This window comes from Strigops habroptila, chromosome 15 (assembly GCF_004027225.2).
Source record: "Strigops habroptila isolate Jane chromosome 15, bStrHab1.2.pri, whole genome shotgun sequence".
In the NCBI taxonomy this organism is placed as follows: Eukaryota; Metazoa; Chordata; class Aves; order Psittaciformes; family Psittacidae; genus Strigops; species Strigops habroptila.
In genome coordinates, this window is record NC_044291.2 from 10,305,994 (window position 1) to 10,318,687 (window position 12,694).

The window sequence follows — 12,694 nt, forward strand, 5'->3', positions numbered from 1 at the left end:
CCAAGAGAAACGTGACATCCTCCAGAGCAAATAAAAGAGTTCCCACAAGTCTCCTACTTAAGAGGACGAAGATCAATTTCTGCCATTTTTGGCTGCTGCCATAGAAGTTAGGCAATGATAAAATTACTTTTTAAATGTGATGTGCATTTACCTGACATGTTAAGAGAAAGATAAAAAGGCACTTTTGAAAGGCGCTTTGTACAAGGGCAGGTAGTGACAGGACAAGGGGAATGGCTTTAACCTGCCAGAGGGGAGATTGAGATGAGCTCTTAGGCAGAAGCTCTTCCCTGTGAAGGTGCTGAGGCGCTGGCACAGGGTGCCCAGAGAAGCTGTGGCAACCTCTGAAGTATCAGAGACTGGTTTGAGTTGGAAGGGGCCTTAAAGGTGACCCACTTCCAAGCCCCTGCCATGGGCAGGGACACCTTCCACTAGAGCAGGTTGCTCCAAGCCCCTGTGTCCAACCTGGCCTTGAACACTGCCAGGGATGGGGCAGACACAGCTTCTCTGAGCAACCTGTTCCACAGCAAAATAACTTCTTCCTTTTATCTAACCTGAACTTCCCCTGTTTCAGTTTCAAACCATCACACCTTGAACATTTCCTCCTACTCACTTCTATCAGTAAATACACTTTGTTTTGCCTGTGCAACATACAAAAAGCTTAAGAACCAACCCATAGGAGCATTTCTTCTCAATTAATACAGTAACATAATGCAAATACAGACAGATTAAGTCAGTCTCCAGGAGCTGCCACTCAGACTGCCTGATTCAAGTCTATTACAGCTGCTATTTCCAATGCTCCCTTGGAGCTCTTCTCAGAAGAAACTCAAGGAAATTTCAGTGCACACAAGCAGCACTCCTTTTCTATCTCAATTGCAAATCATTCCATTCCCACACTGAATTACCTATGCTCTGCCAAAAGAAATTGTGCACATATATATAACAAAATCACCATTCATTTGTGACAACAGCTAAAATATTTAGTGACAAATTCTCTTTTCAAGGATGTGCTTTTCTGGTTCCAGATTTAAGGATGTAAATCCAGCTCTCAGGAAGCATCAGCATCGATGGAGTAGTCCAGGAATGAGTCTTACCTCCCTGTTGAAGACTGCCAAGAATCTTCTCGCCCAGCAAGTGAATAAGTCTAGTCACAACCTAGCAATGGGAGAGAAAGAGAAAGAAGAGAAACAAACATTCAAGCAGAATGTACTAAAAAAAGTGCATCTAAATAGATCATTTCAACCTCTTGTAAGACATCATATCAAGCTGAACTCTACAGAGACAAGGTTTATAAGCATGGCTTCTTTCCTGGCTGGAACATATGGCAACTGATCATTTGTCTGGATTTCTTTTACCTTACTTTAGTCTAATCTGGAAGAACAAGAAAACAAAGTGAACCCCAAACAGGCAGTATTTAACTTGCTTTGGGAACAAAAGAAAAACATAGAATCCCGGGCTGGTTTGGGTTGGAAGGGACCTTAATGCTCCTCCAGTTCCAACCCCCTGCCACGGGCAGGGACACCTTCCACTAGAGCAGGTTGCTCCAAGCCCCTGTGTCCAACCTGGCCTTGAACACTGCCAGGGATGGGGCAGCCACAGCTTCTCTGGGCACCCTGTGCCAGCGCCTCAGCACCCTCACAGGGAAGAGCTTCTGCCTCAGAGCTCATCTCAATCTCCCCTCTGGCAGGTTAAAGCCATTCCCCTGGTCCTGTCCCTACAGGCCCTTGTCCAAAGCCCCTCTCCAGGTTTCCTGGAGCCCCTTTAGGCACTGGAGCTGCTCTAAGGTCTCCCCTTCAGGAGCCTTCTCTTCTCCAGGCTGCCCCAGCCCAGCTCTCTCAGCCTGGCTCCAGAGCAGAGCTGCTCCAGCCCTCGCAGCAGCTCCGGGGCCTCCTCTGGCCTCGCTCCAGCAGCTCCACGTCCCTCTGGTGCTGTTGCCCCAGAGCTGGATCAGGACTGCAGGGGGGGTCTCTGCAGAGCACAGCAGAGATGAAAAAATCCAACTATTTTGGCAAACACATCAGGCTGCATTGCCAGTTCTCCTCATTTCTCCCTGCAGGACGCTGGCACCTCTGGGTCACTCTCACTCCTGAGTGGCTGTTGCCACCTCCACTGTCTGTAGGTACTAATGGCTCAACATGTTTCGAGGCAGCACTTGAGATGTCCCACACAATCCTGCTTCCAACTGATCCCCCAGAGAATTAGTCCATATTTACAGTAACCAATTTCAGACATCTTGATTAAAAAGGATGAAGACAGGCTCTAAACACCTGCAGCAGAACAACCTATCGAACAAACTGCTCTGCCCCCAAATCACGTTTCTCCGGGACCTTTGGAGGGACAGATTTTTCCCCAGCTTTTTTCCCAACAGGACTCACATGGATATAAACCAATACTCCACTGGCCCAGCACAGCTGTGAGCTGACCAGCTCATCTCCAACAGCAGCAATCAATAATCCCAGCAAGTGCTGTAGCCAAAGACTACTAATTGCAATGCCAAGGGGTGACAGACATGGGGAATGCGTCATTCATTCTGCAAAGCTCCATGCAAGAGTTTTACCAAACAAGGAAAAGAGACATTTAAATGCATTAAGAATTAAGAGAGCAATCATTAGATACTGCCTCCCAGATAAATAATTCAAGGTCAAAATAACTCTAATCTTCAGCAGGACATAAAATACCCACAAAACCAATACAAGAAATGTTCCCCAGACTCTTCACAAGCTCAATAAGCAGCAGCAAACTGCTACCTTGGACTTTGGACAAAGACAGACACACTGTACCCATAGGAACAGGCACTTCAGGGTGCATCTTTCAAGTAAAAGGCATGTAAGCACTAAGCGAGGTCAGCATGTCAATCAGAATCATTTCTATAGCCTGCTTTGAAAATGAAATGAAATAAATGGCCCCAGACTGTGCATTCATCGCTTTAATAAGCACCAAGATTTATTAAGCATCTGTAGGAGGGAGGGAGAAGAGCAAACAGGCAGCTTCCAAGCCAGGGTGACTTCAAACAGAGCAAGGAGTAAGAGCTAAACAAAGTTATTCCAGTAATCTCTGTCCCACAGCCATAACTGCATGGTCCTGAAGATGCCACAGGAACCATAGAATCACAAGATGGTTTGGGTTGGAAAGGACCTTAAGAGCATCCAGTTCCAACCCCCTGCCATGGGCAGGGATCCATCTCCTCAGTGGTCCAAGATCAACTTCTTTAAAGTTCCTCTTATTTGCCCCAGTGGCACACACACGTTGTCCATACCCACTGCACCGAGAGCAGCAATGTTCTCCCACCTCCTTCCTGACCCTGGAATCTCAGGCAGGATCTAAAACACTGTCCAAAACATAACAAGAGCTGATGATCACCCAGGAGACTTGTTACCACTTTAACACCACCGAGAGCTGCAGTTCTGGCATTCAGTAAACAGCACTGGGTGTAGCTACGGAAAACTGTCCCAACGACAGGGAGCAGGGAGGGAAAGAGGGAATTCTTAATAAAAATTAAGAGGCTGATTGTCCTTCCTAAGGGAGACAACCTGCCCCCTGAGAGCATTCCTGAGAACCCAGCTCTCATGCGTTCACCCAACAACCCGTATCTGCACACCAGCACTTTCCATCAGCAGTTTTGGAAGGTGTGATGAACATCTTACATTTCTGAACCATTTTAAACATCAGAATTTTAATTACTTACTAAAACCATCTCCTGTATTTAGCACTGTTTCTGCTTTACAGACAGCTCAGGAGAGCTCCAGCTACATTAAAGAAAATGTCCAAGGTTAATGATGGAACTAAGAATAAAACCTATTGGTCTCATTTTCCAGCTGGCTGCTCCTATTGCCGGGAAATATTCCTTGCCTGTTTGCTGGAGCAGACCTTGCAGCCTTGCTACATAAGATATAGAGCAATTATTTCCTCGGTGACTTTGTAAGACAAGCAAGTCACCAACCACAACGGGATGAGTCACTGCCGCAGTCATGGCAACGCCGAAGAACAGCGCCTGGGACCGGAGCTAACAACTGAACCAAAATTTCCTCGGAGTTCTGTGTTAATACACTAGATTCCCTTCACAAGAAGGCAAGGTTTCCCTTGGAAAGAGGCTTGTCCATCCGTCCGAGGGAGAAATCTGTATAGAATCATAAAATCCCGGCCTGGTTTGTGTTGGAAGGGACCTTAAAGCTCATCCAGTTCCAACCCCTGCCACGGGCAGGGACACCTTCCACTAGAGCAGGTTGCTCCAAGCCCCTGTGTCCAATCTGGCCTTGAACACTGCCAGGGATGGGGCAGCCACAGCTTCTCTGGGCACCCTGTGCCAGCGCCTCAGCACCCTCACAGGGAAGAGCTTCTGCCTCAGAGCTCATCTCAATCTCCCCTCTGGCAGGTTAAAGCCATTCCCCCTGTCCTGTCCCCACAGACCCTTGTCCAAAGCCCCTCTCCAGGTAGGCAAAGGAAATGAAATGTTCATCCTCCCACCTACCCACCTTTCCAGACTGACTCACCAGAACACTCTTGTGCAGGGCAAAACAGGATAGAGAGTATTTTTCTTTCTCAAATGGCAATGGAGAGCACTTTATTCAGCACAATTCCACCCCCCTGACCCAGCTTACCACCTCATCTACCTAGAAACATGTTGTCTTCCTGGCTATTTCTGAATCAGCCCCATCCCCAGTAAGACCCACTCAAGCTCTCTTATCAGTCTCCAATCCCCCCAGCTCCCCCGTACAGAACAGGAATGTCTGTTCCTGCATAAGCTACAGAGAAGGCTCCAGGAAACCATTAATTCTCCCTCTGCTTAATGAACATTAAATTAACCAACCAACCTACAGCCTCTGCATTGCAGGGCAAGGACTGAACTTCCCATTCCCAAGGGGACTGTATTTGCCTCCTTTAGGATGACTAAGTCCAGTTCCAAACCAAATGACCTTCCAGGAGGTGGCCAGGCAGAATTACAGCTCCTCATCACCCACCACTGCTGGTACAGACACTGCTCCACCCATCACAGGTCTTGGGAATCCTCCTGAGCACCACTTGCTTCACAGCTACTCCAATTCCCACACCAAGTGGTTACAGTCACTCTCCAGCGCTCTATTTCCTATAATCCCTTTACATATTTCTACCTATTATCCACACCCAGCTAATCTTCCATAGCTGGGTTCAGTTAAAGCTTTTGTTCCTATTCAACTGTGAAACTTAAGAGTTGCTTTACAATAAGCCCTTTTGAAAGGGATTTTCATGAGAATTCAGCTGTAAAATACTTCCCTATGGAAATTTCTTTCAGTGTGTGAATAGTAGGGATTGCCTGGCAAACGGACTCTCTGCTAATAGATAACAATGGGAACAAGCAAAGCTTTTTCCCATCTTGGCTAACAAAACATGCAGAGAAATCATGGGAAAATGGCCAAAAAAAATCTACACCAATATCCAAATTCACAGTAACAACTAATCGACGTTCAAGGTGCTGTGCAGTGCACATCAGCCTGAGAGAGCTGGGCTGGGGCAGCCTGGAGAAGAGAAGGCTGCTGAAGGGGAGACCTTAGAGCAGCTCCAGTGCCCAAAGGGGCTCCAGGAAACCTGGAGACGGGCTTTGGACAAGGGCCTGTAGGGACAGGACAAGGGGAATGGCTTTAACCTGCCAGAGGGGAGATTGAGATGAGCTCTGAGGCAGAAGCTCTTCCCTGTGAGGGTGCTGAGGCGCTGGCACAGACTTTTCCCAGAGAAGCTGTGGCTGCCCCATCCCTGGCAGTGTTCAAGGCCAGGTTGGACACAGGGGCCTGGAGCAACCTGCTCTAGTGGAAGGTGTCCCTGCCCGTGGCAGGGGGTTGGGACTGGAGGAGCTTTAAGGTCCTTTCCAACACAAACCAGGCTGGGGTTCTATGATTCTTGCAGTGAACAAGAGAGCTCACAGGTGAGCTAAAGACTTTCTCAGGTGACTTTGAATTTTAAATATAAGGTTCTTCTTTAAATATAAGGTTAAGCCTTTAAAATTCAAACCAGTCATCCAGTAGCCACCTTTAAATTAAATATGTCAAATAACAATTTATTGGTGCCTTCACAACAGGGTATTATAGACCTTAACAGACGTGATTTTGTTAAAGGACATGTAAAAGGGCTTTCTACCACACAGAGACCTAATGTGAATAAGCTAGCATGGAAAACAAGGCTGCCAAGGGCTTTCTGTTCTACAAAGTAAATGCAATTGGGGTAAAATAGTAATAAGAACATTTTACCTATATAGAGTCCATAATAGCAGGTTCATTTCTGCAGAGCTCTTGCCAGGAGCTGAGATTATTCTCTACCAGCTTTCTTAAGCTTTTTTTTTTCTTGAGGTACAAGGGAGGAGGAGAGCTAAATTAGACCCTCAACTTGAATAAAACGAGGGCATTGCTGAAGCTTTGCACGGCCCCAGCTCTGCTAAACACTCTGCTTGTCACATAATCAGGGAGCTTAGCAAGGGGTCTCCCATGAAAGCTTCCGACAGTTGAAGAACCGCCGTGACAAAGCAAATCTTCAAGGCTCACTCACAACCATTTCTGTCACCTTTACAAATGCTGCTACACCACACAGGAGAACTGAAGCTTTATCCTGGGGCTCTTTGAGCTTCTAACACTTGTGATCAATTGTGTCTTGAAGAAAAATGGCATTCTCACGTCACTGCTGTGATTCAGCCCTCGCTCCTGCCTGCCTCGTGTCAGGCAGCTGCAGCCAGTGACCATGCTCCCACTGAACATTTTTCTTCTCTCCTTTTCACATCCACTTCTCCTACAGCCAAGAAAAAACTTATTTGAATGGACCATGAGAACAAATATAGAAAAATCTAGAAGCGTGGCCTCTCCTGACCTGTTCCAGTGCTACATCAAGCTGAAATAACATGATGCACAGTACATGCAATGCAGATGGAAGTGTTTTGAATAGAGGGCACATTACAGAGCATGCTCTGAGAGGCAGATAACCCCAGGGAAGGCTCATCCACCTCAGGAAAGCACACAAAGGTAGCAGGACTCACTGTCCAGGATGGATGCTGGGTTCTGCATGTATTTAAACCTCGAGGGCAGGCTTAGGGAATTAAAGGAAAGATGCAGAAAACCTTTGTATTTTCTAGCATGCAGAAGGTTGTCTCACAGTTCCCCCCCCCCAGCTCCTAAGCAATCTCTCAGTGCAATTTCCATCAGCCACAGCAGGTTTCAAGTTTGAATGATAAAAACAATCTCAGCTTGGTAGAGGCAAAGCTAATCTAGGAAATGTGATCCAAGTTACATGCTGCTGTTAGAACATCTCTATAATCTGTTCACAAATGCTGTGCTCTCGCTATTGCTTCGAAGCTGCTTTGTGGTGCCAAAAATCGTGAGCTGATTCTCTGTCCTACTTTCTAGAACTGAAGGCAGTGATGAAAATAGAAAGAACCAACTCCCTTTCACTCCTGCAACACTGAAAAGCTTCAAGCAGCACCAGAAGCAAGCACAGAGGCTGTCAGAGGAGCAAATGCTCTCACTGGCTGCATGCCCTGACAGCCACACTAGAGAGCTGGGCCCTCAGGCAGGAGCTGAGCCTGGAGAAAGCAAAGAAGTTTTGCATTGTGGACTACTTTCAATTGGGAATGTCTGGGATGCCATATGAAGACAGACAGAGAGACATGGGCTTGTTCAGCCTGGAGAAGAGAAGGCTCCTGAAGGGGAAACCTTAGAGCAGCTCCAGTGCCTAAAGGGGCTACCAGAAACCTGGAGAGGGGCTTTGGACAAGGGCCTGGAGGGACAGGCCAAGGGGAATGGCTTTAACCTGCCAGAGGGGAGATTGAGATGAGCTCTGAGGCAGAAGCTCTTCCCTGTGAGGGTGCTGAGGCGCTGGCACAGGGTGCCCAGAGAAGCTGTGACTGCCCCAGCCCTGGCAGTGTTCAAGGCCAGGTTGGACACAGGGGCTTGGAGCAACCTGCTCTAGTGGAAGGTGTCCCTGCCCGGGGCAGGGGGTTGGAACTGGATGAGCTTTAAGGCCCCTTCCAACACAAACCAGGCTGGGATTCTGTGATAGCAAATAAATGAACGAAAAGGAATCCTCTGTCTCAGACAACAAGGTGTTAGTGAAATCAAGACAACGAATAAAAACTACAGTTTGTAGCAGTTAACCAAGATTAGAACTAAAGCAGCACCATCAAGGGAAAAAAGACCCCCAACCATTAATATAGTCATTTTAAACCAATAATTCAGTGAAGAGAAGCCTTTTCACTCTATGGACACACAGTGGGCTTTTCCCATGTCCTCTGGGGACAGCTGGGCACAGCAGAAGCGACACTTGATGAGCTACCCTTTAGCTCACCCATCTGTTTCATCCCTCAGAATAACAGGGGCTGTAGTGGATCCCAGCAGACGAGCATCCTGCCTCTGACAGAATCAAAGCTGGTGCCCAGGGGAGAAGACAAAACCAAGAGCAAGCAGCTGGTGCTTCCCCAAGGATCCACTGTGTGTACATCACAGCTCAAGCAACCTGAACTTCTGGAGCATGACGGCGCTCATCTCTCAGTGCTCCCATTGACAAGCACTGCCTCATTTACAGTTTTCTTACACACCAGGTAATATTTTCCTACAATGCATTCCAGACTTGAACCCTTTCTGGAACATCTACAAACTGGTGAGCAGTACGCAGGACGAGGTCCCTCTGCTAACTCCTAGAATTAAAGGGCTCTTCACCCTTGACAGGAGGTAGTAAAGCTCAAGAGTAACTAATGGGAAAGGTAATTCAATCACAGGAATGGGCTGGTGCTTGGCTGTTAACACACAGACTACTCAAGGTCTTATGGAAGCTGCCAAGAGGAACACCAGCCCAAAAGCCATTCTCCCTGGTGTGGGATTCCTCTGCATTAAGAGAGCATTCCACCTCTCTCAGGGGAGAAGCACCAATGTTTGATCACCATTCCACCAAGCGAGGCTCGGGTTAACTTTACCTTCCCAATCAGCAGGAGCGTTGCTTGTTTTTATCTTTGAGCTTGGAGCAACCTGCTCTAGTGGAAGGTGTCCCTGCCCATCACAGGGAGTTGGAACTGGATGAGCTTTAAGGTCCCTTCCAACACAAACCAGTCTGGGATTCTATAAAAGATGCTTTTCTGATGTGCAGAGGACTGAGAGGAAAACCCTCCACCCTGCTGCTGAATCACAAGCAAGCTCCTGCTAGCTCGTCAGTTGTTTCAAACTCCTGCACCAGCTATCCCTTCATCGCTGCAGTACTTTTGGATGGATGAGGAAAACAACATCATAAATCCTGTGTGTAAATCATTCCACTAGTGTAACAGGAGAGAAAATCAGACAGACAGAATTCACTTGGCACATCCCCCTGCTCAGCACTAAGCACTACCTCAGGCATAGCTTTTTAAGAGGTTATAAAACCAAGTAGCAATCTTTCAGCCCTTCTAGGGAGCAGAATCAGCTTTTCCTCAATACCCAGCTGCTGCAATTTCAGTACCCCACCATTTGCTCTATCCAATATGGTGAGTAGCTTGTTCTCTTCTATGAGGAGACAAATTTATCCATTTGAAAATAGCTGCCATGTCATCCTTAACCTTCCATGGTCTCTTTGCCTTTATAGATGACTATTTCTAAACATCAACCAGCCACCTTTGTGTGCTCTAGACTCTCTTCACTTGGTCTGCCTCTTCCTTCACGTGTGCTGCCACAGGCTGGGACTGAAGCTTTTCCAGTATCAGTATATTTTATGTATGTGTGTGTGTGTGTATATATATATATAAATGTAGATATATCCAGTATATTTTCCAGCCTCTCTCACTCAGCCTGTCTCCATAGCAGAGGAGGTGCTCCAGCTCTCAAAGCATCTTCTGATCATCTTAGTTATGGAATCATAGAATCACAGAGTGGTTTGTGTTGAAGGGACCTTAAAGCTCCTCCAGTTCCAACCCCCTGCCATGGGCAGGGACACCTTCCACTAGAGCAGGTTGCTCCAAGCCCCTGTGTCCAACCTGGCCTTGAACACTGCCAGGGATGGGGCAGCCACAGCTTCTCTGGGCACCCTGTGCCAGCGCCTCACCAGCCTTATACCAAAGAATTTCCTCCTTTTATGTCCCCAAGTTGAACACTGCTAACAGGCCATAGATCCGGGCAGGAAATCTGTTACATTAAATAGAGAAGAGGCTCAGAGGACTATTCAAGAGAGACCCAGAGCACAGGAGTGCCTTAACAACCCACACCACAAGTTCAGAAACACTTCAGCCAAAATAACACTCACAGAGAAACCAGGAAGATTATTTTTCACTGCCATAACTTCTGAGCATCTACTGCAATAACAGAGACAACCCCCCACAGCTTTTGTAACAGGAGAGTGCGTGAATATAGGCTTTATGTTACACAGTTAAAAAAATAATAATTAAAAAGTTACTGTGTCCCAGGAAAGCAGCAGGATGCAAGGATTTATGCAAGGATTTTAACTAGGTTTATTACTTTTTCAGGTCTTTTTAAGACGTGGTAAAGTAAGTATATGCCTTAAAGACAGAAAAAAGAAAAATCAGAAATCATTTGAAGTAACAGCATTAAAGAACTGCTTTTAAGGCTAGTGCAATGATTTAGTGCTTAGTATAATGTTCCCGATGCACTTAGGGACAGAAGAATTACATTTCAAGTCCGTCAGACTCCAGTTGTGCAGGAGGGAGGTATAATGTCAAGTGAATTACAGGAGACGGATGAGTTGATGGATTCACAGGGAGCAATCCCAGTCTTCAGGACACAGACAGATCTGGCAGTTGCAGAATGAGGACTGACAGCCTAAAATGTAAGGAAAAGGAAATCCAACCCCCAAATATCAATGCTCTGGGAATAAAGGTACGTGAAACCAAGTGCTGGCTCCGAGTCCTGGTGAGCAAGACAAGTGAGTAACAACATTTTAAAGTGATTTTAGAAGTCAAACTCCATTTAGTATCAATAACACTAAGTGATTTCCACTTTGCTAAATAAGCACGGCCTGCATTTACATGAGCTCCTGCCAGACACACAAAACAGCCCTGCAAGAAAGCATGCTAAAAGTGATTAGAAGGAAGAGAAACTGGTTAAAGTCTGGTATAGATGAGATCAGGCAGACAAAGAAAACAAGATGTTTCTCAGTATGCATCAACATACAAAAACCTCAAAGGACTTGCTGCTAACGGAGAGTTTTAGCTCCTCAGACAGAACCGAGTTTTCATTTCCTTACCTGGGGGAATTTGCGCTTGATAGACGCCAGTGCTCCCTCAGGGAGTTTGGCAAGTTCGGAATCTCTGACGGCGTGTACTGTGGTGGCTCTGGGTTGATTGGTTAATGCCTCTACCTGAAAGAACGCACAGGCAAAACATTACAGAGAATTCACAACACGCTGCAAGAATCAAACATCAGGATGAAGAAACCAAACAATTCCCAAGATCCGGACTGTCACACTTGTTGCTCGCACACGTTCAAAACCACACGCTGTTTTCCTCTAAGGGGGCTGCAGAGGGAGCTTCCCAAGGCACATCCACCTGCAGCAAGTATTAGAATCTCTGCTCTGCTGGTGGAGAGTTCTGGTTTACTACAGAAATAGAACCCACAGGACCAGACAAACAGTATTACAAGAGAAAGCTGTAGGGACAGGACAAGGGGAATGGCTTTAACCTGCCAGAGGGGAGATTGAGATGAGCTCTGAGGCAGAAGCTCTTCCCTGTGAGGGTGCTGAGGCGCTGGCACAGGGTGCCCAGAGAAGCTGTGGCTGCCCCATCCCTGGCAGTGTTCAAGGCCAGGTTGGACACAGGGGCTTGGAGCAACCTGCTCTAGTGGAAAGTGTCCCTGCCCGTGGCAGGGGGTTGGAACTGGAGGAGCATTAAGGTCCCTTCCAACATAAACCAGTCTGGGATTCTACCATATTCCAGCACCACCAATGCTTTTATTACAGAACATGGGGGTCAGACGCACACAGAGTTAATGCAGTGCGTACATGATCCCCTGACCGATGGCTGAGCTGGGCCTGGTGCCCTGGCACATCCTTCTGCCCACTGTACAGGAAAATGAATTTAAAACACACAACTCCATGATCCCACTTCCAACAAGGGTCTTCCACACTGCCAGAACACTGCACGTGCACAAACCATTCAGCCAGCCAGAACATGTTGATCTCCAACAGTCGGCACCAGCCCAGAACAGCTGAGCTCACCCTGCTACTGAGCTACTGAAGGGGAGTTCCATCAACACCAACTCCTGTGCAGGAAAAACCACACAAGCACATTTAAAGTAACTCCATTTTGCAGGGCCTTGCCTGTGCTTCTCTTCCGATGCCAGGAACATTTTGTTACGTTTAATAAGAATAGACATTTTCATTATGCGTTTTAAACTAACTAAAATAATCCTAGTATCATAGAGTCACAGCCTGGTTTGGGTTGAAGGGACCTTAAAGCTCATCCAGCTCCAACCCCCTGCCATAGGCAGGGACACCTTCCACTAGAGCAGGTTGCTCCAAGCCCCTGTGTCCAACCTGGCCTTGAACACTGCCAGGGATGGGGCAGCCACAGCTTCTCTGGGCACCCTGTGCCAGCGCCTCAGCACCCTCACAGGGAAGAGCTTCTGCCTTAGATCTAACCTAAATCTCCCCTGTTTCAGTTTGAATCCATCACCCCTTGTCCTATCCCTACACTCCTTGATGAAGAGTCCCTCTCCACCACCCCTTAAGCCTCCTTCAGATAGAAGGCGAAAAAAAAAGCTCATGGCATCTT

The 12,694-nt window shown here is 47.1% G+C and overlaps 1 protein-coding gene across 1 annotated transcript in view; it reads right to left on the reverse strand.

The window, feature by feature from the left end:
• Positions 1-12,694, reverse strand: part of PNPLA7 (patatin like phospholipase domain containing 7) — a 125,517-nt gene that overhangs the window by 62,195 nt on the left and 50,628 nt on the right. Inside the window, exons 20-21 of the mRNA XM_030507443.2 lie at positions 11,170-11,283; positions 1,092-1,152 (exon numbers count right to left, since the gene is read on the reverse strand). Coding sequence (XP_030363303.1) covers positions 1,092-1,152; positions 11,170-11,283 — 175 coding nt within the window. The remainder of the gene's footprint in view (positions 1-1,091; positions 1,153-11,169; positions 11,284-12,694) is intronic.